This window comes from Phasianus colchicus, chromosome 38 (assembly GCF_987193195.1).
Source record: "Phasianus colchicus chromosome 38, bPhaCol1.hap1.1, whole genome shotgun sequence".
Classification (NCBI taxonomy): domain Eukaryota; kingdom Metazoa; phylum Chordata; class Aves; order Galliformes; family Phasianidae; genus Phasianus; species Phasianus colchicus.
Window position 1 is genome coordinate 762,173 of NC_143473.1, and position 24,976 is coordinate 787,148.

The 24,976-nt window shown below is 62.2% G+C and overlaps 2 protein-coding genes and 1 long non-coding RNA gene across 4 annotated transcripts in view; 2 read left to right on the plus strand and 1 right to left on the minus strand.

Annotated features, from left to right (window-relative positions):
- Positions 1 to 991: 991 nt before the first annotated feature.
- Positions 992 to 16,576, plus strand: ERCC1 (ERCC excision repair 1, endonuclease non-catalytic subunit). Of its 2 annotated transcripts, XM_090130061.1 has the most exons (8): positions 999 to 1,235; positions 3,861 to 3,964; positions 5,266 to 5,365; positions 7,875 to 7,951; positions 9,362 to 9,461; positions 12,134 to 12,205; positions 15,414 to 15,482; positions 16,466 to 16,576. In XM_090130061.1, exons 1-8 carry the CDS (start codon positions 1,125 to 1,127, stop codon positions 16,541 to 16,543), a joined length of 711 nt encoding a protein of 236 aa, XP_089986187.1. In that variant the 5' UTR covers positions 999 to 1,124; the 3' UTR covers positions 16,544 to 16,576. The 2 variants fall into 2 exon arrangements, with proteins under 2 accessions (XP_089986189.1, XP_089986187.1); XM_090130063.1 differs by lacking the exon at positions 15,414 to 15,482 and having other exon boundaries at positions 992 to 1,235.
- Positions 16,577 to 17,551: 975 nt separating this feature from the next.
- LOC149913370 (uncharacterized) lies at positions 17,552 to 20,269 on the minus strand. The gene is made up of 3 exons (XR_016461277.1): positions 20,177 to 20,269; positions 18,937 to 19,075; positions 17,552 to 17,818 (listed from the first exon to the last, which is right to left on the minus strand). It is a non-coding gene; the product is annotated as an uncharacterized LOC149913370 (long non-coding RNA).
- A 554-nt stretch (positions 20,270 to 20,823) lies between these two features.
- Positions 20,824 to 24,976, plus strand: part of PPP1R13L (protein phosphatase 1 regulatory subunit 13 like) — a 35,754-nt gene continuing 31,601 nt past the window's right edge. The window contains exons 1-2 of the mRNA XM_090129868.1: positions 20,824 to 21,002; positions 24,512 to 24,566. Coding sequence (XP_089985994.1) covers positions 24,512 to 24,566 — 55 coding nt within the window. The 5' untranslated portion in view covers positions 20,824 to 21,002. The remainder of the gene's footprint in view (positions 21,003 to 24,511; positions 24,567 to 24,976) is intronic.

The following is a 24,976-nucleotide window of genomic DNA, read 5'->3' on the forward strand; positions in this document are numbered from 1 at the left end:
TTCCTATATGGTTGGGTTTGGGGTTGGGGACAATAGGGAAATCCCTGGGTCTGTGTCCCATATAGGGTTGGGAGCAGTGGGGACACTGCTGGGTCTGTGTCCCCTTATGGGTTTGGAGATGATAGGGATCCTATGGGGTCTGGGGGCTATGGGGATGACCCTGGTGCTGTCCCCTATAGGGTTGGGTTTGGGGTTGGGGACAATGGGGACATCCCTGGGTCTGTGTCCCATATGGGGTGGGTTTGGGATTGGGGCAGTGGGGACATCCCTGGGTCTGTGTTCTCTATAGGGTTGGGTTTGGGATTGGGCACTATAGGGACAACCCTGGGTCTGTGTCCCTTATGGGGTTGGGGGCAGTGGGGACAACCCTGGAGCTGTCCCCTATAGGGTTGGGTTTGGGATTGGGGACAGTGGGGACTTCCTTGGTTCTGTGTCCCCTATGGGGCTGGGGACGGTGGGGAAATCCCTGATACTGTATGTCCTATAGGATTGGGTTTGGGGTTGGGGACAGTTGGGGATATACCCTACACTGTGTCCCCTATGGGTTTGGGACTGGGGACAACGAGGACATCCCTGGGTCTGTGTCCTCTGTGGGGTTGGATTTGGATTTGGGGGCAGTGGGGACGACCCTGGTGCTGTCCCGTATAGGGTTGGGTTTGGGATTGGGGACAATGGGGACATCCCTGGGTCTTTGCCCCTTATGGGGTTGAGGGCTGCCCGTACGGCGGCGCTGCCACCATGGAGCCGGGAGGACCGCGGCGGGCAGAGCGGCATCGCTACCATAGAGCGGGGAGGACCGCGGCGGGCAGAGCGGCATTGCTACCATAGAGCAGGGAGGACCGCGGCGGGCAGAGCGGCACCGCTACCATAGAGCAGGGAGGACCGCGGCGGGCAGAGCGGCACCGCTACCATAGAGCAGGGAGGACCGCGGCGGGCAGAGCGGCACCGCTACCATAGAGCAGGGAGGACCGCGGCGGGCAGAGCGGCACCGCTACCATAGAGCAAGGAAGACTGTGGCGGGCAGTAGAGCCGGGAGGACCGCGGCGGGCAGAGCGCCGCCGCTACCATAGAGTCGGGAGGACCGTCGTGTTTTGCAGCATATCCGGAAGCTCGGAGCGCTGTTAATGGACCCCCCCGCGACCCCCAGCGCGGAGAGCGAGCCGGGGGGGGGGCAGGAGCCGCCCGTGGTGCGAGCGGGGGCGAAGAGCAGCGGGATCGTGGTCAGCCCGCGGCAGGTGGGCGGGGGGGGCGTGGGGGGGGGGGGGGGGGCGGAGGGATATTGGGGGGGGGGGATAAATGGGGATGTGGGGGTGGGGGGGGGTCAGATTGGGGAAGGGGGGGGGACACAGGGAAATGGGGGGATGGAGGGGGGTTAAATGGGGGCGTGGGGGGGCACAGGAAAATGGGGGGGTGATGGGGGGGCAGTGGGGGTGGGGGGGGTTAAATGGGGATATGGGGACGTGGGGGGGGCTGGGGGGGACACACAGGAAAATGGGGGGGTGATGGGGGGGCACAGGAAAATAGTGGGAGTTAAATGGGGGCGTGGGGGGGGGGAACCACAGGAAAATTGGGGGGTGGGGGGGGGAAATGGGGCTATGGGGGGGTCAGATGGGGGCATTGGGGGGGGACACAGTAAAATGGGGAGTCATGGGGGGCGGCCATGGCGGTATGGGGGGGTTAAATGGGGATATGGGGGTGTGGGGGGGTCAGATGGGGGCTGGGGGGGGCACGCAGGAAAATGGGGAGTCATGGGGGGGGAGGAGGGGGTATGGGGGGGTTACATGGGGATGTGGGGGGGTCAAATGGGGGCTGGAGGGGACACAGGAAAATGGGGGGGTGATGGGGGGGCACAGGGACGTGGGGGGAGTTAAATGGGGGCATGGGGACGTGGGGGGGTCAGATGGGAACATGGGGGGGTCAAATGGGGATATGGGGGGGGGACACAGGGATATGGGGGGGTAAATGGGGGGCATGGGGGGGGCACAGGGACATGGGGGGGACCCATGGGGGCGGGGGGGGGACGCACAGGAAAATGGGGGAGTCATGGGGGGGCACAGTGATGGGGGGACACAGGGATGTGGGGGGGGGACGGGAAAATGGGGGGTCGTGGGGGGGGCACAGGGACATGGGGGGGGCGTAGGGGGGCATATGGGGGGGGGCACGGAAATGAGGGGGTTAAATGACAGCATGGGGGGGGACAGGGACATGGAGGGGTGGGGGGGCGAATGGGGATGTGGGGGGGGGACGTGGGGGGGGCACAGGAACATGGGGGGCAAATGGGGGCATGGGGGGGCACAGGAAAATGGGGGGGGTTTGGGGGGGCTCAAGAAAATGGGGGGGGTGGGGGTGGCCATGGGGGTATGGGGGGGTCAAATGGGGTCATGGGGGGGGGACACAGGAAAATAGGGGGGTCACGCGGGGGGGGGCACATGGACATGGGGGGGCTCAAATGGGGACATGGGAGGGGATGGGGGGGCCGTGGGGGGGGTGGTGTTAAATGGGGCCGTGGGGGGGGGCAAATAGGGGCACGGTGGGTGGAGGGGGCACAGGGACATGGGGGGGGGTTAAATGGGGAGGTGGGGGGGTCAGACGGGGGCATGGGGGGGGCACACAGGAAAATGGGGGAGGTGGGGGAACGTGGGGGGGTGTTAAAGGGGCAGTGGGGTGATTGTGGGGGGGGGCATAATGACAGTGCCCCCCATTGCCCCCTATTGACCCCCCTTTGTCCTCCACTTCCCCCCCCCATTGTTCCCCCGCCCCCCCCACTCCCCCCCAATGCCCCTCATTGCCCCCCCACTGCCCCCCCCGCCCCTTATTGCCTCTCACTGCCCCCCCCCACCCCCCCTATTATCCCCCATTGTCCACCCGTTGCCCCCCATTGTCCCCCCCCATTGCCCCCACTGCCCCCCCGCCCCCCCCATTGTCCCCCATTGACCCCCACTATCCCCCATTGCCCCCCCCACTGCCCCCCATTGTCCCCCCATTGCCCCCCGCCCCCATTCTCCCCCACTGCCCCCCCACTGACCCCCAATTCTCCCCCCATTGCCCCCCATTGCCACCCCCTGCCCCCATTGTCCTCCCCCGCTGCCCCCATTGCCCCCCTGTTGCCCCCAATTGCCCCCGACTGCCCCCCCATTGCCCCCCCCACTACCCCCGTTGCCCCCCATTGCCCCCCATTGTCCCTTGCTATCCCCCACTGCCCCCCCGCCCCCCCATTGCCCCCCATTGTCCCCCACTGCCCCCCCACTGACCCCCAATTGCCCCCCACTGTCACTCACTGACCCCCCATTACCCCCACAATTGCCCCCCTGCCCCCATTGCCCCCACTGCCCTCCCCCCCATTGGCCCCCATCACCCCCCGTTGCCCCCCCCCACTGCCCCCCATTGCCCCCATCGTTGACCCCCCCATTGCCCCCCTCCCCCATTGCCCTCCACTATCCCCCATGTCTCCCCCATATCCCCCCCCATTCCCCCCACTCCCCCCCCATTTCTCCCACTGCCTCCCCCCCTGTGCCCCCCATCCCCTATTCTCCCCCCATTGCCCCCCCTGCCCCCATTGCCCCCATCTGCCCCCCCACTTTCCCCAAATCTCCCCCCCCATTGCCCCCCATTGCCCCCCCACTGCCCCCCCATTTCTCCCACCCCCACTGCCCCCCCACTGCCCCCCATTGCCCCCACCGTTGACCCCCCCACTGCCCCCCATGTCTCCCCCCATTGCCCCCCCATTCCCCCCACTTCCCCCCCAATTTTCTCCCCACTGCTCCCCCCATCCCCCATTCTCCCCCCATTGCCCCCCCTGCCCCCTTTTCCCCCCCCCTGCCGCCCCCCACTTTGACCCCCCCCCCGCTGCCCCCCCCCAGCGCGGCAATCCCGTGCTGCGTTTTATCCGCAACGTCCCCTGGCACTTTGGGGACGTGGTCCCCGATTACGTCCTGGGGCAGAGCGCCTGCGCCCTCTTCCTCAGGTGGGGGCCACGGCCTGTCCCCCCCCCTCGCTGCCCCCCCCCCAGATATCGTGTGTCCCCCCCCCCGATGCCCCCCCGAACGTCACCCCCAAATGTCCCTCATGGATGTGTGCCCCTCAGTCTCACCCTATAGATGCCCCCCCCCCCAATATCCCTCCCCCCAAAGTCCCCCCTCCCAAAATGACCCCCCCAGTGTCCCCCCCCAGATGTCCCCCCCCCTCCCCCATATGGCTGTCACCCTATGGCTGCCCCCCCCCCAAAATGTCTCCCCCCAAATGTTCCCTCATGGATGTCTCACCCTATAGATGCCCCCCCCCAACATCCCTCCCCCCAAAGCCCCCCCTGATTTCCCCCCCCCAAATGACCCCCCCAGTGCCCCCCCCCGGATGTGTCCCCCCCCCATATGGCTGTCACCCTATGGCTCCCCCCACCCCCAAATGTCTCCCCCCAAATGTCCCCTCATGGATGTGTGCCCCTCAGTCTCACCCTATAGATGTCCTCCCCCTCAGTATCCCGCCCCCCAAAGCCCCCCCCTCAAATGACCCCCCCAGTGCCCCCCCCCAGATGTCCCCCCACCATATGGCTGTCACCCTGTGGCTGTCCCCCCCCAAATGTCCCCCCCCGATTTCCCCCCCCCAAAATGTTCCCCCCCCCGATACCTCCCCCCAAATACCCCCCCCCTGCATGTTCCCCCTTTAATGTCCCCCCTGAATCTCCTCCTATGCTTATCACCCTATGGCTGTCCCCCCCCGCCAAATGTCCCCCCCCGATTGCCCCCCCCCAAATACCCCCACCCTTCATGCCCCCTCCTCAATGACCCCCCAGATGTCCCCCCCTGAATCTCCCCCCATGTTTGTCAACCCTATGTGTCGTCCCCCCCCCAAAATGTCCCCCCCCAAGTACCCCCCCCGGATGTCCCCCCCCGAATCTCCCCCCATGTTTGTCCCCCCCCCACAAATGTCCCCCCCGATTGCCACCACCCCCAAAATATCCCCCCCCCAATGTCCCCCCCCCTTAATGTCCCCCCCAAATCTCCCCCCCATGCTTATCACCATATGGCTGTCCCCCCCCCCCAAATGCTCCCCCCCCCACATGTCCCCCCCTTTAATGTCCCCCCCTTAATGCCCCCCCCTGAATCTCCCCCCATGCTTATCACCCTATGGCTGTCTCCCCCTCCCCAAATGCTCCCCCCCCGTGTGACCCCCCCCTTAATGTCCCCCCCCCGAATCTCCCCCCATGCTCACCACCCTCTGGCTGTGTCCCCCCCCCCCCCAAAATTCCCCCCCCCGTTGCCCCCCCAGCGCCCGCTACCACCAGCTGCACCCTGATTACATCCACCAGCGCCTGCAGGCTTTGGGGCGGCGCTTCGAGCTGCGGGTTTTGCTGCTGCAGGTGGACGTGGTGAGAAACCCCGAAGGCCCCAGTGTGACCCCACAGACCCCACAACCACCCCACAGACCCCAGTGTGACCCCAGTGTGACCCCACAGACCCCACAACCACCCCACAGACCCCAGTGTGACCCCAAAGACCCCACAGTGACCCCAAAGACCACACAGACCCCACAGTGATCCCACAGACCCCAGTGTGACCCCACAGACCCCACAGCCACCCCACAGACCCCAGTGTGACCCCACAGACCCCACAGTGACCCCAAAGACCACACAGACCCCACAGTGATCCCACAGACCCCAGTGTGACCCCACAGACCCCACAACCACCCCACAGACCCCAGTGTGACCCCAAAGGCCCCAGTGTGACCCCACAGACCCCACAGTGACCCCACAGACCCCACAGTGATCCCACAGACCCCAGTGTGACCCCAGTGTGACCCCACAGACCCCAGTGTGACCCCACAGACCCCACAACGACCCCACAGACCCCAGTGTGACCCCAGTGTGAACCCACACACCCCACAGACCCCGGTGTGACCCCACAGACCCCAGCGACCCCAGTGTGACCCCACAGACCCGCAGACCCCAGTGTGACCTCACACACCCCACAACGACCCCACAGACCCCAGTGTGACCCCAAAGACCCCACTGTGACCCCACAGACCCCATAGACCCCAGTGTGATCCCACAGACCCCACAAAGACCCCACAGACCCCAGTGTGATCCCACAGACCCCACAAAGACCCCAGTGTGACCCCACAGATCCCAGTGTGACCCCACAGACCCCACAGTGACCCTACAGACCTCACAGTGACCCCAGTGCGACCCCAAAGACCCCACAGTGACCCTAAAGACCACACAGACCCCACAGTGACCCCACAGACCCCAATGTGAACCCACAAACCCCACAGTGACCCCACAGACCCCAGTGTGACCCCAAAGACCCCACAGACCCCACAGTGACCCCAGTGTGACTCCAGTGTGACCCCAATGTGACCCCACAGACCCCAGTGTGACCCCAAAGACCCCAGTGGGACCCCAATGGCCCTAAAGACCTCATTGACCCTATTGTGACCCCAAAGACCCCAATGACCCCAGTGTGGCCCCAACGTGACCTCAGTGTGATCCCAAAGACCTCAATGTGGCCCTATTGACCCCAGTGTGACCCTCATGGCCCCAATGTGACCCTAATGTGACCCCAATGCCCCCATTGTTTCCAATGACCCCATTGTGTCCCCAATGTGACCCCATTGTCCCCAATGTGACCCTAATGGCGCCATTGTGAGCCTGATGACCCTAATGACCCCATTGTGACCCTAATGATCCCAGTGTGACCCCATTGTGACCCCAGTGGCCCCAATGGCCCCAATTTGACCCTAATAGGCCCATTGTGACCCCAATGGCCCCATTGTGTCCCCATTGTCCGCAATGTGACACTAATGACCCCATTGTGACCCCATTGTCCCCATTGTGTTCCTAATGACCCCATTGTGACCCCAATGACCCCATTGTGGCTATAATGACCCCATTGTGACCCCATTGTCCCCATTGTGACCCCAGTGACCCCATTGTGACCCCATAGCCCCCAATGTGGCTGTAATGACCCCATTGTGACCCCAATGATCCCATCGTGACCCCAATGACCCCATTATGACCCTTATGGCCCCATTGACCCCAATGGCCCCAGCGTGACCCCAGTGTCCTGAATGTGTCCCCAATGTCCCCATCCCTGTCCCCCCACCCCATCCCCCATCCTCCCTCATCTCTGACCCCATTACCCCCCCATGCCCCCCCCGATCCTTAAACCCATTGCCCCCCCACCCCATCCCCCATCCCCCCCCATCTCTGACCCCATTGTCCCCCCCATCCCACCCCCCAACCTCAGACCCCATTGTCGCCCCCCCACCCCCCCATCTCTGACCCCATTGTCCCCCATATCCCCCCCACCCCCCATCCCCGACCCCTTCCCCCCATCTCTGACCCCATTATACCCCCACCCCCCCATTTCTGACCCCATACCCCCCCCATCCCACCCCCCCAACCTCAAACCCCATTTTTGTCCCCCCACCCCCCATCTCTGACCCCATTATACCCCCACCCCCCCCACCCCTCCATTTCTGACCCCATAGTCCCCCCATCCCTGTCCCCCATCTCTGACCCCATTGTCCCCCCCCATTCCCCCATTGTCCCCCCCCCACCCCATACCCCCCCATCTCTGACCCCATATCCCCACCATCCCCCCCTCCATTCCCCCCATCCCTGACCCCATTGTCCCCCCTCAATTCCCCCATTGCCCCCCCCCACCCCATGGCCCCCCCCATCTCTGACTCCATTGTCCCCCCCCCCAATTCCCCCATTGCCCCCACAACCCCATACCCCCCCCATCTCTGACCCCATACACCCCCCCCTCCATCCCCCCATCCCTGACCCCATTGTTCCCCCCTCCCCCCCATACCCCCCCCATCTCTGACCCCGTTACCCCCCCCCAATTTCTGACCCCCCCCTTTCCCCCCCCCAGAAAGACCCTCACCACACCGTGCAGCAGTTGGCCAAGATGTGCATCATGGCGGACTGCACCCTCATCCTGGCCTGGAGGTGGGAGACCCCAACCCCCCCCTTATCGGGACCCCCCCCAAATGGGTGCCCCCCCCCCCTTTATGGGTGCCTCCCCCCTTTATGGGTCCCCCCCCCCCCCCATGGGTACCTTCCCCTATGGGTAGCCCCCACCCTATGCGTCCCCCCCCCCAATCGAACCCCCCCCCCATGAAAACCCCTCCCTATCGCCCCCCCCTCAAGAGACCCCCCCCCCATAAGAACCCCCCCCATAAACCCCCCTGCAATCGACCCCCCCCCATGAAAACCCCTCCCTATCGCCCCCCCAAAAGCCCCCCCCTCAAGAGAACCCCCTCCCCAGAAGAACCCCCCCCCCATAGAAGCCCCCCCATGAAAACCCCTCCCTATCGCCCCCCCCAAAAGCCCCACCCTCAAGAGAACCCCCCCCTACAAGACCCCCCCCATGAGAACCCCCCCCCCCAATGGAGCCCCCCCCAAGAGAGCCCCTCCCAACAGCCCCACCCCCCCAAAGATTACCCTCCCCCCCCATGAGAACCCCCCCCAAAGGAACCCACCCCCCCCCTATAGGTACCCCCCCCATGGATCCCCCTCCCCCCCCATGGGACCCCCCCCTATTGGTTCCCCCCCTCTTATAGGGTCATCCCCCCTTATAGGGTCACCCCTCAATAATAGGATCACCCCCCCTATAGGGTCGTGCCCCCCCCCCCCCATTTTCTGACCCCCCTCCCATGGGTTCCCCCCCCAGTAGGGTCACCCCCCCCTATAGACTCACCCCCCCTATAGAGTCACCCCTCCCTATTGGTCCCCCCCTTATAGTGTAACCCCCCTTATAGGGTCACTACCCCCTTATAGGGTCACCCCCCCTTATAGGGTCGTGTCCCCCCCCATTTTCTAACCCCCCCCCTCCCATGGGTTCCCCCCCCTATAGACTCACCCCCCCTATAGAGTCACCCCTCCCTATTGGTCCCCCCCTTATAGGGTCACCCCCCCTTATAGGGTCATCCCCCCCTTTATAGGATCACCCCCCCTATAGGGTCGTGCCCCCCCCCCATTTTCTGACCCCCCTCCCATGGGTTCCCCCCCCAATAGGGTCGCCCCCCCCTATAGACTCACCTCCCCTATGGAGTCACCCCTTCCTATTGGTCCCCCCCTTATAGTGTCACCCCCCTTATAGGATCACCCCCTCCTTATAGGGTCACCCCCCTATAGGATCGCCCCCCCCACCTTTTCTGACCCCCCCTCCAATGGGTTCCGCCCCCCCCCCATAGGGACATCCCCCCCCCATAATGTCACTCCCACCCTATAGAGTCACCCCCCCTATTGATCCCCCCCTTATAGGATCACCCCCCCTTTTAGGGTCACTCCCCCCCCTATAGGGTCACCCCCCCTATAGGGCCGTGCCCCCCCCCAGTTTTGTGCCCCCCGTTGCAGTGCAGAGGAGGCGGCTCGCTACCTGGAAACCTACAGAGCCTACGAGCAGAAACCGGCCGACCTGCTGCGGGAACGGCTGGAGGGCGGCGCTGCGGGGAGGGTCTGCGACCCCAAAACCCCCCAAACGGCCCCATAGGGCCCACGTCACCCCATAGGGCCCCACACAGCCCCATAGGGCCCCAAAAGGCCCCCAAAACCCCATGGGACCCCATAGAGCCCCGTGCGATCCCAAATGGCCCCACACGATCCCAAATGGCCCCAAATGGTCCCAAACGACCCCATATGCCCCTTGTGACCCCAAAAACCCTATAGGGCCCCACACAGCCCCAAATAGCCCCCAAAGGACCCCAAATGGCCCCCAAAACCCCACGGAGCCCCATGTGATCCCAAATGGCCCCAAATGGTCCCAAATGACCCCATTGGACCCCATGTGACCCCATAGGGCCCCTTGTGACCCCATAGGGCCCCACACAGCCCCAAATGGCCCCAAAAGGCCCCCAAAACTCCATGGGACCCCATAGAGCCCCGTGCAATCCCAAATGGCCCCACACGATCCCAAATGGCCCCAAATGGTCCCAAACGACCCCATATGCCCCTTGTGACCCCAGAAACCCCATAGGGCCCCACACAGCCCCAAATAGCCCCCAAAGGACCCCAAATGGCCCCCAAAACCCCACGGAGCCCCATGTGATCCCAAATGGCCCCAAATGGTCCCAAATGACCCCATCGGACCCCATGTGACCCCATAGGGCCCCACGTGACACCATAGGGCCCCACACAGCCTCAAATGGCCCCAAAAGGCCCCCAAAACCCCATGGGACCCCATAGAGCCCCGTGCGATCCCAAATGGCCCCACACGATCCCAAATGGCCCCAAATGGTCCCAAACGACCCCATATGCCCCTTGTGACCCCAAAAACCCCATAGGGCCCCACACAGCCCCAAATGGCCCCAAAAGGCCCCCAAAACCCCATGGGACCCCATAGAGCCCCGTGCGATCCCAAATGGCCCCACACGATCCCAAATGACCCCATATGGCCCCACGTGACTCCCCAAACCCCATAGGGCCCCACACAGCCCCAAATGGCCTCAAAAGGCCCCCAAATGGCCCCAAAAACCCCATGGGACCCCACAGAGCCCCGTGCAATCCCAAATGGCTCCACACGATCCCAAATGGCCCCAAATGGTCCCAAATGACCCCATAGCACCCCATGTGACCCCATAGGGCCCCTTGTGACCCCATAGGGCCCCACACAGCCCCAAATGGCCCCCAAAACCCCATGGGATCCCACAGAGCCCCGTGCGATCCCAAATGACCCTATATGGCCCCGAAGGTCTCCACGTGACCCCATAGAGCCCCCAAAACCCCAAATGGTCCCAAATGACCCCATATGGCCCCAAATGCCCCATACGATCCCAGATGGCCCCACACGACCCCAAAAGACCCCACGTGATGCCAAATGGCCACATGCGACCCCAAAAGGCCCCAAATGACCCCATAGGGCCCCACGTGACCCCATAGGGCCCCACACAGCCCCAAATGGCCCCAAAAGGACCCCAAACGGCCCCCAAAACCCTGTGGGATCCCACAGAGCCCCTTGCAATCCCAAATGGCCCCAAATGGTCCCAAATGACCCCATAGGGCCCACGTCACCCCATAGGGCCCCACACAGCCCCAAATGGCCTCAAAAGGCCCCCAAATGGCCCCCAAAACCCCATGTGACCCCACAGAGCCCTGTGTGATCCCAAATGGCCCCAAAGGGACCCAAATGGCCCCAAAAGGCTCAATGGGACCCCATAGGGCTCCACACGACCCCAAATGGCCCCAAAAGACCCCCAAATATCCCCAAATGGTCCTAAATGGCCCCATGTGACCCCAAATGGCCCCATATGGCCCCGAATGATCCCAAACACCCCCCCCCCATACGATCCTAAATGACCCCATATGGCCCAAAATGATCCCAAATGCCCCCCCCATATGGCCCTAAATGACCCCATGTGACCCCAAATGACCCCATATGGCCCTAAATGACCCCAAATGCCCCCCCCCAACATGGCCCTAAATGACCCCAAATGCCCTCCCCATATGGCCCTAAATGGCCCCATGTGACCCCATATGACCCCATGTGACCCCATACGGCCCTAAATGACCCCAAATGACCCCATATGTTCCCTCTGCCCCCCCCATATTATCCCTGCCCCCCCATATTTTCCCTATGCCCCCCCACCTTGTCCCTATGCCCCCCCACATTATCCTTGTGCCCCCCCATATTATCCCTGCCCCCCACCTTGTCTCTATGCCCCCCCTTATCGTCCCTGTGCCCCCCCACATTGTTCCTATGCCCCCCCACATTGTCACTATGCCCCCCCATATTATCCCTATGCCCCCCCCCATGGTCCCCGTGCCCCCCCCAGTTGTCACTCTGCCCCCCCCCCACTGTCCCCGTGCCCCCCCCATTGTCCCTATGCCCCCCCATATTATCCCTATGCCCCCCCATATTGGCCTTCTGCCCCCCCATGTTGTCCTTATGCCCCCCCCACATTATCCCTATGCCCCCCCATATTATTCTTATGCCCCCCCATATTATCCATGTGCCCTCATATTATCCCTATGCCCCCCCGTATTATCCCTATGCCCCCCCCATGGTCCCTGTGCCCCCCCCAGTTGTCACTCTGCCCCCCCCCATACTGTCCCTGTGCCCCCCCCCATGGTCCCCGTGCCCCCCCAGTTGTCACTGCGCCCCCCCCACAGTGTCCCCGTGCCCCCCCCCAGATGACAGACTGCCTCTGCAGCGTCAAGGCGGTGAACCGGACGGATGCGGTCAGCCTGCTGTGCGGCTTTGGGGTCAGCGGGGGCTGCGGGTCTTCATGGGGTCTGTGGGGTTTCTATGGGGTCCCTATGGGGTCTGTGGGGTCTGTGGGGTCTCTATGGGTCTTAATGGGGTCTGTGGGGTCTCTGTGGGGTTTGTGGGGTCTCTATGGGTCTTAATGGGGTCTGTGGGGTCTCTATGGGGTCTCTATGGGATCTATGGGGTCTGTGGGGTCTCTATGGGTCTTCATGGGGTCTGTGGGGTCTCTGTGGGGTTTGTGGGGTCTCTATGGGGTCTCTATGGGATCTATGGGGTCTGTGGGGTCTCTATGGGGTCTCTATGGGTCTTAATGGGGTCTCTATGGGTCTCTATGGGGCTCTGTGGGTCTCTATGGGTCTCTATGGGGTCTAAGGGTGTCTATGGGGTCTCAATGGGGTCTGTGGGGTCTCTGTGGGTCTTAATGGGGTCTCTATGGGGTCTGTGGGGTCTGAGGGGTCTGTGGGGTCTCTATGGGTCTTAATGGGGTCTCTGTGGGGTCTATGAGGTCTGTGGGGTCTCTATGGGTCTTAACGGGGTCTCTATGAGGTCTGTGGGGTCTGTGGGGTCTGTGGGGTCCCTATGGGTCTTAATGGAGTCTCTATGGGGTCTGTGGGTGTCTATGGGGTCTCTATGGGTCTTAATGGGGTCTGTGGGGTGTCTAGGGGCTCTCTATGGGTCTTAATGGGGTCTCTATGGGGTCTATGGGGTCTGTGGGGTCTCTATGGGTCTCTATGGGGCCTAAGGGTGTCTATGGGGTCTCAATGGGGTCTGTGGGGTCTCTATGGGTCTTAATGGGGTCTCTATGGGGTCTGTGGGGTCTGAGGGGTCTGTGGGGTCTCTGTGAGTCTTAATGGGGTCTCTATGAGGTCTGTGGTGTCTGAGGGGTCTGTGGGGTCTCTATGGGTCTTAATGGAGTCTCTATGGGGTCTGTGGGGTCTGGGGGTCTTAATGGGGTCAGTGGGGGCTGCGGGTCCTGGGGGTCTTCATGGTGTCTGTGGGGTCTGTGGGGTCTGTATGGGTCTTAATGGGGTCTTTGGGGTCAGTGGGGGCTGCGGGGTCTGGGGGTCTTCATGGGGTCTGTGGGGTTTCTATGGGGTCTCTATGGGATCTATGGGGTCTGTGGGGTCTCTATGGGGTCTGTGGGGTTCTCTATGGGGTCTCTATGAGGTCTTAGGGGTCTGTGGGGTCTCTATGGGTCTTAATGGGGTCTCTATGGGGTCTGTGGGGTCTCTGTGGGTCTTAATGGGGTCTATGGGGTCTTTGGGGTCTCTATGGGTCTTAATGGGGTCTATGGGGTCTGTGGGGTCTCTATGGGGTCTGTGGGGTCTCTGTGGGTCTTAATGGGGTCTCTATGGGTCTTAACGGGGTCTGTGGGGTCTCTATGGGGTCTATGGGGTCTCTATGGGGCTCTGTGGGTCTCTATGGATCTCTGTGGGTGTCTTTGGGGCTCTGTGGGGTCTGTATGGGTGTATATGAGGTCTCTATGGGTGTCTATGGGGTCTCTTTGGGGCTCTGTGGGGTCTATGGGGTCTGTGGGATCTCTATGGGGTCTGTGGGGTCTCTATGGATCTCTGGGGGGTCTCACTGGGGTCTGTGGGTGTCTTTGGGGTCTCTATGGGACTCTGTGGGGTCTATTGGGTCAGTGGGATCTCTGGGTCTTAATGGAGTCTGTGGGGTCTCTATGGGTCTGTATGGGGTCTGTGGGGTCTCTATGGAGTCTGTGGGGTCTCTATGGGTCTGTATGGGGTCTGTGGGGTCTCTATGGGGTCTGTGGGGTCTGAGGGGTCTGTGGGGTCTCTGTGAGTCTTAATGGGGTCTCTATGAGGTCTGTGGTGTCTGAGGGGTCTGTGGGGTCTCTATGGGTCTTAATGGAGTCTCTATGGGGTCTGTGGGGTCTGGGGGTCTTAATGGGGTCAGTGGGGGCTGCGGGTCCTGGGGGTCTTCATGGTGTCTGTGGGGTCTGTGGGGTCTGTATGGGTCTTAATGGGGTCTTTGGGGTCAGTGGGGGCTGCGGGGTCTGGGGGTCTTCATGGGGTCTGTGGGGTTTCTATGGGGTCTCTATGGGATCTATGGGGTCTGTGGGGTCTCTATGGGGTCTGTGGGGTTCTCTATGGGGTCTCTATGAGGTCTTAGGGGTCTGTGGGGTCTCTATGGGTCTTAATGGGGTCTCTATGGGGTCTGTGGGGTCTCTGTGGGTCTTAATGGGGTCTATGGGGTCTTTGGGGTCTCTATGGGTCTTAATGGGGTCTATGGGGTCTGTGGGGTCTCTATGGGGTCTGTGGGGTCTCTGTGGGTCTTAATGGGGTCTCTATGGGTCTTAACGGGGTCTGTGGGGTCTCTATGGGGTCTATGGGGTCTCTATGGGGCTCTGTGGGTCTCTATGGATCTCTGTGGGTGTCTTTGGGGCTCTGTGGGGTCTGTATGGGTGTATATGAGGTCTCTATGGGTGTCTATGGGGTCTCTTTGGGGCTCTGTGGGGTCTATGGGGTCTGTGGGATCTCTATGGGGTCTGTGGGGTCTCTATGGATCTCTGGGGGGTCTCACTGGGGTCTGTGGGTGTCTTTGGGGTCTCTATGGGACTCTGTGGGGTCTATTGGGTCAGTGGGATCTCTGGGTCTTAATGGAGTCTGTGGGGTCTCTATGGGTCTGTATGGGGTCTGTGGGGTCTCTATGGGGTCTGTGGGGTCTCTATGGGTCTGTATGGGCTCTTTATGGGGTCTATGGGTGTCTATGGAGTTTCTATAAGGTCTTTGGGGTTTCTATGGTTCTTAATGGGGTCTGTGGGGTCTCTATGGGTCTCTATGGGGCTCTATGAATCTTAATGGGTCTCTATGGGGTCTGTGGGTGTCTATGGGGTCTCTATGGGGTCTGTGGGGTCTCTATGGGTCTGTATGGGGTCTCTGGGTCTCTATGGGGTCACTTTGGGGTCTCTATGGGATCTATGGGTGTCTATGGGTGTCTATGGGGTCTCTGTGTGTCTCTGTGGGTCTCTATGGGGTCATTTTGGAGTTTCTATGGGGTCCCTTTGAGATCTCTATGGGTCTCTATGGGGTCTCTATGGGGTCGCTGTGGGTCTCTGTGGGATCTCTATGGGTCTCTATGGGTTCTCTATGGGGTCACTTCGGGGTCTCTATGGGGTCACTTCGGGGTCTCTATGGGGTCACTTTGGGGTCTCTATGGGGTCTCTCTGGTCCGTCCCTGCAGTCCCTGGCAGCGGTGGCTCGCGCCCCACGGGAGGAGCTGTCACTGTGCCCAGGGATCGGACCCCAGAAGGTCTGTGGGGTCAATGGGGTCAGTGGGGTATTGGGGTCAGTGGGGCCACATTGGGGTCAATGGGGGGATTGGGATCAGTGGGGTCAATGGCCTCAGTGGGGTCAGTGGGGTCAGTGGGGGTATTGGTGTCAGTGTCACATTGGGGTCAGTGGGGTCAATGGAGTTAATGGGAGCAGCGGGGCCATTTTGGTGTCAGTGGGGCCATATTGGGGTCAGTAGGGCCCATATTGGGGTCAGTGGGGTCCATATGGGGCCAATGGGACACAATGGGGTCAATGGGGCCATATTGGGGTTGGTGGGGCCATATGGAGTTCAATGGGGACACAGTGGGGTCAGTGGGGCCATATGGGGTCCAGTGGGACACAATGGGGTCGGTGGGGCCATATTGGGGTCAATGGGGTCCATATGGGGTCTAATGGGACACAATGGGGTCGGTGGGGCCATATTGGGGTTGGTGGGGCCATATGGAGTTCAATGGGGACACAGTGGGGTCAGTGGGGCCATATTGGGGTCAATGGGCCCATATGAGGTCCAATGGGGACACAGTGGGGTCAGTGGGGTCGTATTGGGGTCAATGGGTCTGTATGGGGTCCAGTGGAATGCAGTGGGGTCAGTGGGGCCATATTGGGGTCAGTGGGGCCATATGGGGGTCAATGGGGCCATATTGGGGTCCAGTGGGGTCACTGGGATCAGCGGGGCCATATTGGGATGGGATGAGTCTATATGGAGTTCAATGGGGACACAGTGGGGTCAGTGGGGCCATATTGGGGTCAGTGGGGCCCATATGTTGTCCAGTGGGGTCAGTGGGGCCATATTGGGGTCAATGGGCCTATATGAGGTCCAGTGGGACACAATGGGGTCAGTGGGGCCATATTGGGGTCAATGGGACCATATGGGGTCCTATGGGACACAATGGGGTCAATGGGGTCATTGTGGACTCACAGGTACCCCGACCCTACATAACCCCCCCTTTTCCCCCCCAGGCCAAGCGTCTCTACGAAGCCCTGCACGAACCCTTCCTGAAAGCACCCAAAAACCCCAAATCTTCGCTTTTATCCTAAAAAAACGACGACCCCATAAACACAGCAACTGCAGCACTGCGTCACCGCCATTTTGGGGACTGTGGGGTCATTGGGGTGTCAGTGGGGTCATTGGGGCTATATGTGGGTCAATGCGGCCATATTGGGGACATATTAGGGTCAGGTTCCAGTGGAGACATATTAGGGTCAAGGGGCCATATTGGGGTCAGTGGGGCCATATTGGGGTCCAGTGGGACACAGGGGGGTCAGTGGGGCCATATTGCGGTCCATGAGGCCATATTGGGGTCAATGAAGACACTAGGGTCAGTGGGGCCATATTAGAACCAATGGGGACACAGTGGGGTCAGTCAGGTGACATTGGGGTCAGTGGGGCCATACTAGGGTCAATAGGGCCTATATGGGGTCTGATGAGACTCAGTAGGGCATTATTGGGGTCAGTGGGGCCATATTGGGGTCCATGAGGCCATATTGGGACCAATAGGGCCATATGGGGTCCAATGAGACACAATGGGGTCAGTGGAGCCATATTGGGGTTGGTGGGGCCATATTGGGGTTGGTGGGGCCATATTAGGGTCCATGAGGCCATACTGGGTCCAATGGGGACACAATGGGGTCAGTCAGGTGACATTGGGGTCAATGGGGCCATATTGGGGTCAATAAGACCGTATGGGGTCCAATGAGACACAGTGGGGTCGGTGGGGCCATATTGGGTTCAATAGAGCCGTTTTGGGGTCAATGGCCCCATTATCTTTAATAGGGTCACATCGGGATCCATGGGGCCTTATTGGCTTCCATGGTGCCCCCCCCTCCCACCCCCCTCCTTGTCCCCTCCCCCCCCCCCCACTTTCACCCTTCCTCCCCCCCCAGCCGTCGGTGTTTCCTCTTCTTCTTCTTCCTGGGGGGGGGCTCCATTGCCCCCCCCTCCCCATGGGGGTCTCCCCCCACCTCCTGTCCCCCCTCCCCCCCCCGGAAATCTCCTCCCTCCTCCCCACCCCCCCCTTGGAGGTCCACCCCCCCCTCCTCCCCACCTCCAGGTTCTCCCCCCCCCCCTTCCTCCTCTTCCTCTCCCCGATGCTCTCATTGATGCTGATGCAGCCCCGCAGGGGGGGGGCGCAACCCAAAACCCCCCCGGCTGCCGTGGGGGGGGTGAGAAAAAGCGGCGTCGGTTGGGGGGTCGACCCATTTGTGTCCCCCCCGGGGGTCACCCGGATATTGTAAGGCCACCAATCGCTGTCATCGTCCCCGGGGGGGTCCAGCCTCCCACCGCCATCCAATGGGATGGCACAGCCCTGCAGGCTGGGGGGGGGGAAAAATAGGGGGGGGGCACCATCACTTCCGTGGCACTGCCCCCCCCCGCCCCCCCATAGCACTGTGTCCCCCCCATAATGGCGATGCCCCCCCCATAGCTCTGTCCCCCCCCTCCCCAATGCTCTGCCCCCCCATTTCTGCTCCCTCCCCCAAAAGCAACTGCCCCCCCCAGCACTGCCCCCCCCTTATTTCTGCCCCCCCCCTTAGCACTGTGCCCCCCCCCATTAATGGCAATGCCCCCCCCATAGCTCTATCCCCCCCCCCAGCACTGTGCCCCCCCCCATAGCTCCGTTCCCCCACCCCCCAGCACTGTGCCCCCCCACCCAATCTCTCCCTCAGCCCCCCCCCCCAGCACTCTACCCCCCCCCCATGGCTTTGCCCCCCCCCACGACACTGTCCCGCCCCCCACTGGCACTGTGTGCCCCCCCCCAGCACTGTGTCACCCCAATGATGCCCCCCCCTCAAAGAACTGCCACCCCCCCATTAATGGCAATGCCCCCCCCCATGGCTTTGCCCCCCCCCCCAATGGCTCTGTCCCCCCCCAGCACTTCCCCCCCCCCCACCAATGTGCCCCCCCCTCCCACAGCAGTGCCCCCCCCAGCCTTGCACCCCTCCCCAATTTTCTGCCCCCCCATAGCAGTGCCCCCCCAGTTCTCCCCCCCCAGTTCTGCCCCCCCCCATGGCTCTGCCCCCCCCCGCCCATAGCACTGCCCCCCCCCATAGTTCTGCCCCCCTCCTCAGCTCTGCATCCCCCCCCAAATTTTCTCCCCCCCCCCATTGCTTTATCCCAACCCCCCAGCACTGCCCCCCCTCATAGTTCTGCCCCCCCCCCCCCCATGGCTCTTTCCCCTCCAGCACTGCCCCCCACCTCAAAGCATTGCCCCCCCAGCACTGTGCCCCCCCAAGCTCTGCCCCCCCTGCTCATAGCATTGCCCCCCCCAGCACTGTACCCCCCCAATGGCTTCCCCCCCCACCACCATTGCCCCCCCCTTATTTCTGCTCCCCCACCAGCACTGTGCCCCCCCCTTCAAGTCCCCCCCGCCCATAGTATTGCCCCCCCCCAGCACTGTGCCCCCCCCCCTCTTATTTCTGCCCCCCCCCCCCACCTTTCAGGCCGGAAGTTACTGGGGGTTCTGATGAGCCACAGCTCCACGTTGGCCCCCCCCAGCGCCCCCCCACAAAGCTCCGGGGGGGGGCGGGGGGGGGCAGCGGGCACAAAACCGGGGGGGCAACAGAACTGCCGCACTACAAGTGGGGGGGGGGGCAAGAAATTGTGACCCCCCCCCCATTAACCCTGCCATACCCTCTGCCCCCCCATATCTCCTCCTGCCCCCCCCATGTCCCCCCCCCTCAGGACCCCCCCACATCCCCTTCTACCCCCCCATACCATCTGTCCCCCCCCCAAATTTCCCTAGGCCCCCCCACGACCCCCCCATCCCCTTCCCCCCCCCCCATATCCCCTCCCTATATCCCCCCCCATGCCCCCTGCCCTCCCCATATCTCCCCGTGCCCCCCCCCGGAACCCCCCCATATCCCCCCTCCCCCCCCCATACCCTCTCTGTTCCCCCCCATATTTCCCCTGCCCCCCCACAAACCCCCATCCTCTTTCCCCCCCCATACCCCCATCCAGACCCCCCCATGTCCCCCCCCCGTATCCTCCCCCATGCCCTCTGCCCCTCCCCCATATTTCCTTTACCCCCACAAGCCCCCCCCACCTCCCCCATTTCCCCCCCCCACATCCCCCAATCCCCCCCCATCTCCCTCCATGGCCCCCCCCCCATCTCCCCCCCCAGAACCCTCCCCCACTGCCCCATATTGCCCCCCAAGACCCCCCCCATATTTCCCCTGACCCCCCCCCCACGAGCCCCCCATCCCTTTCCCCCCCATCCCCCCATCCAAACCCCCACATGCCCCCCTTAACCCCCCCCATATCCCCCCCCCTTGGACCCCCCCACACCCCCCAATCCCACCCATAACCCCCACATTTCCCCCCCCCCAGACCCCCCCCATTGCCCCATATTGCCCCCCTGCACCCCCCCATATCCCCCCCACCCCCAATATCCCCCCCGCGGACCCCCCCACATGCCCTATACCCCCCCATATTCCCTCATACCCCCCCCTCCATTTCCCCCCCCCAGGACCCCCCCACGCCCCCCATCTCCCCCATACTTCCCCCTTGGACGCCCGCACGTGCTCCATCCCTCCCCCCCCATTTACCCCCCCCACACCCCCCCACTATCACCCCCCCCCATACCCCCTCCCCAGACCCTCTCCGACCCCCACACCCCCCCACGCCCCCCCACGCCCCCCCCATTTCCCCAATTTCCCCCCATTCCTTTTTCTCACCCTCCACGCGCTCCTCCATTGCTCTTCGCTCCCCCCCCCTCCGCTTCCGAAATGGTACAGCCCAGGAAGTGGGCGTGGCCACCGAGAAGGGGGCGTGGCCTCAAAGCAATGCTAACTATAGGGCAGCGCGGGGAGTGGGCGTGGCCTCAGGGAGGGGGCGTGGCCACGGCGCAAAAAACCCAGCGCCATAGGACTGCGCTAGAAAGGGGCGTGGCCTCAGGGAGGGGGCGTGGCCTCAGCTTAAAACCAGCTCCATAGGAGACTACGAGAAGTGGGCGTGGCCTCTGTGATGCGGGCGTGGCCACAGCGCGTAGCCGCTCCTATTGAACAACCAGGAAGTGGGCGTGGTCTCAGCGAGGGGGCGTGGCCACAGCGCTAACACACCTCCATAGGACGGTGTCAGAAGTGGGCGTGGCCAGAGGCAAGGGGGCGTGGCCACAGCATGGAAACCGCTTCTATTTGGACAGCCCGGAAGTGGGCGTGGCCACAGGGAGGGGGCGTGGCCACAGCTCATAACCACCTCTATTATGCAGCCCGGAAGTGGGCGTGGCCACGGGGAGGGGGCGTGGCCACGGCTCTAATGAACCCCATAGGACTGTACAGGAAGGGGGCGTGGCCACAGCCCAAAAACCGCCTATGTGGGCGTGGCTTGGCGAAGCCCCGCCCCCCGTGCGCACACACCCGCTCTGCAGGTCCCGGCGCGCCCCACGCGTGACCCAACGCCGTGGAATTGGGGCGGATTTGGGGTGGGGTGCGGGGGGGGCGGGGGGGGGGAAACACCCTGAATTCCGAACCGTGGGAGCCGTGGGAGCGGAGCGGCTTCAAGGTACGGCTGTGCGGGGGGGGGGGGCGGGGAAAAGGGAGAGGTGGGGTCCCACGCGTGTTTTTTGGGGGGTCCGGACCCCCCTTTGTTCACATACGGCCCCAAAGAGAGGGGTTGGGCACTCCCACGCGTGTTTATGGGGCGGGGGCTCACCTGTGGGTCCCAATGGATCCCATATAGGGGTGTGGGGGGGACTGAGGGGATCCACGCGTGTTTTTCGGGGGGTCCGGATCCCCTTTTGTTCACATATGGACCCATAGTGGCGGGTGCGTGGGTCCCACGCGTGTTTATGGGGCGGGGGGGCACCTGGGGGTTCCATAGAGTCCCATGCTGTGGGGTGGGGAGGGACTGGGGGGTCCCACGCGTGTTTTTTGGGGTCGGAACCCCCTGTTATTCACAATGGATCCCATTTTGGGGGTCCGGGGGGGTTTTGGGGGGGTCCCACGCGAGTTTATGGGCAGAGGGTGTCACCTGGGTGACCCATAGGGTCCAATACAGGGGCTTGGGGGGGGAGTGGGTGAGTCCCACGCGTGTTTTTTTTGTGTCGGTGCCCCCCCTTGGTTCACATCTGGTCCCACATTGGGGTTCCGGGGGGTCCCAGGCGTGTTTATGGGGCGGGGGGGTCACCTGTGGGTCCCTTTGGATCCTATATAGGGGTGTGGGAGGGACTGAGGGTGTCCACGCGTGTTTTTCGGGGGTTCCGGACCCCCCTTTGTTCACATATGGTCCCATAGAGGGGGGTGCGGGGGTTCCACGCGTGTTTATGGGGCCGGGGGGTCGCAATGGATCCCATTGGATCCCATATATGGGGGTGAGTGGGGACTGAGGGGGTTCCACGCGTGTTTTTTGGGGGGTCGGTGCCCCCCCTTTGTTCACTTGTGGTCACATACGGGGGGGGCGGAGGTCCCACGCGTGTTTATGGGGCGGGGGTTCACCCGTGGATCCCATAGGGTCCCATATTGGGGGGTGCGGGGGGGTCTGTTAGGGTCCCACGCGTGTTTTTTGGGGTGGTGTCCCCCCCATAGTTCACATACGTTCCCATACTGGGGGTCCGGGGGGGGCCACGCGTGTTTTTATGGCCTTTTGTGGTCACCCGTGGGTCCCATTGGATCCCATATCGAGGCTCCGTGGGGTCACGCGTGTTTTTTGTGGGCGGGGGGGTCCCCCGTGGGTCACAATGGGTCTCGTTTTGGGGGTGGGGGGGGGGTCTTGGAGGGTCCCACGCGTGTTAATGGTGTGAGGGGGTCACCCGTGGGTCCCATTGGATCCCATTTTGTGGGTTGGGGGGGGTCTGGGGGTCCCACGCGTGTTTTTTGGGGGTCGTTGCCCCCCTTTAGTTCACATTGGCTCCCCTATAGGCTGTCTGGGGGGGGGTAGGAGGGGTCCCACTCCAGTTTTGGGGGCTTGGGGTCACCCGTGGGTCCCATAAGGTTCCATATCGTGGGTTGGGGGTCCCACGCGTGCTTTTGGGGCGGGGCTTCACGCGTGGGTCCCCATGGGGATTAATGGGGGCGAGGGGGGGGCGGAGCCGCCTTCATTACTGCGGTAATGAGCGCCTTAATTACCCGCCCAACCAGCGCAATTAACGGGGGGGCGGGGCGCCATTGTGGGGTTTTTTGCCCCCTTTGGTTTCCCCATAAAATCCCCCAAAGGGCCCCAGTTCCCCCACAAACAGCGCCTCCCATCCAGCGCTGCCCCACAACCCCACAGCCACCCCATAACCGCCCCATAGCGACCCCATAACCACCCCACAACCACCCCATAACCACCCCACAACCCCACAGCCACCCCATAGCGACCCCATAACCACCCCACAGCCACCCCACAACCACCCCACAACCACCCCATAACTGCCCCACAACCACCCCATAACCCCACAACCACCCCATAACCCCACAACCACCCCATAACCCAACATCCCATCCTATAACCGCACAACCCTGTAACCGCACACCCCATAACTCCACCCCCCATAACTTCACGACCCCATAACCCCACATCCCACCCCATAAACCCACATCTCCCCATAACCCCATAATCCCATATCCCACCCCATAACCCCATAAACCCACATCTGACCCCATAATCCCACATCCCAACACATAACCCCACAACCCCATAACCCTACAACCCCGCGTCCCATAACCCGACCCTATAACCCCATAACTCCATATCCCACCCCAAAACCCCACATCCCATCCCACAACCCCATACCCCACAACCCCACACCCCAAAACCTGACCCCATAACCCCATAACCTCACCCCCCATTACCCCATAACCCCACATCCCACCCCATAACCCCACAACCCCATAACCCTACAACCCCACACGCCAGAACTCGACCCCATAACACTACAACCCCACATCCCACCCCATAAAGCCATAACCTCATATCCCACCCCATAATCCTACATCTCCCCACAACCCTATAACCCCATAACCCCATCCCACATCCTCACACCCCAAAACCTGACCCCGTAACCCTATAACCTCACCCCCCATTACCCCATAACCCCACATCCCACCCCACACCCCAAAACCTGACCCCATAACCCCATAACCTCACCCCCCATTACCCCATAACCCCACATCCTACCCCATAACCCCACAACCCCATTACCCTACAACCCCACACCCCATAACCCGACCCCATAACCCCATAACCCCACATCCCACCCCATAAAGCCATAACCTCATATCCCACCCCATAATCCCACATCTCCCCACAACCCCATAACCCCATAACCCCACATCCCACCCCACAACCTCACACCCCACAACCCCACACCCCAAATCCTGACCCCATAACCTCACCCCCCATTACCCCATAACCCCATAACCCCACATCCCACTCCATAACCCCACAACCCCATTACCCTACAACCCCTCACCCCAGAACCCAACCCCGTAACACTACAACCCCATATTCCACCCTATAAAGCCATAACCCCATATCCCACCCCATAATCCCAAATCTCCCCACAACCCTATAACCCCATAACCCCATAATCCCACCCCATAACCCCACACCCCACAACCCCACACCCCAAAACTTGACCCCATAACCCCACCCCCCATTACCCTATAACTCCATAACCCCATAACCTTACCTCCTATTACCCCATAACCCCATAACCCCATATCCCGCCCCATAACCCCACATCCCATCCCATAACCACACACCCCAAAACCCCACACCCCAAAACCTGACCCCATAACCCCATAACCTCACCCCACATTACCGCATAACCCCATAACCCCACATCCCACCCATAACCTCATATCCCATCCCATAACCCTACAACCCCATAACCCTACAACCCCACACCCCAGAACCTGACCCCATAACCCCATAACCCCATATCCCACCCCATAACCCCATAACTCCATATCCCACCCCATAATCCCACACCTCCCCATAACCCCAGAACCCCACATCCCGCCCCATAACCCCACATCCCACCCCACACCCCCACAACCCCATAACCCGACCCCATAACCGCCCCACAGATGTCGGATCAGCGCCTCACCCCGGTGCAGGAGCTGCTGGATCTGTCCTTCCCATGTGAGTGCTGCCAAACCCCAGAACAACCCCACCCCCAAACCCCACCCCATAACCCCACAACTCCATAACCCCACATCCCCCACATAACCCCATATCCCACAACCCCATAATGCTGTAATCCCACATTCCTTCCCTTAACCCCACACCCCATAACCCCAAACCCCACGTTCCATATCCCTTAACCCCGTAACCCCATAACGCCACACCCCATAACCCCACACCCCACAACCCCATAACCCCATATCCCATAACCCCACACCCCATAACCCCAAACCCCACACCTCATATCTCATAACCCCATAACCCCACACCCCATAACCCCAAACCCCACACCTCATATCTCATAACCCCATAACCCCACACCCCATAACCCCATAACCCCATAAACCCATAACCTCATAACCCCACAC

Excerpts from the sequence above, each read along its gene's own strand:
- ERCC1 (XM_090130061.1), top strand. The coding sequence starts at position 1,125 with ATGGACCCCCCCGCGACCCCCAGCGCGGAGAGCGAGCCGGGGGGGGGG. Across the intron at positions 5,366-7,874 it reads TGCTGCTGCAGGTGGACGTG|AAAGACCCTCACCACACCGT; the intron begins GTGAGAAACCCC and ends TCCCCCCCCCAG. Across the intron at positions 12,206-15,413 it reads GCCTGCTGTGCGGCTTTGGG|TCCCTGGCAGCGGTGGCTCG; the intron begins GTCAGCGGGGGC and ends CCGTCCCTGCAG.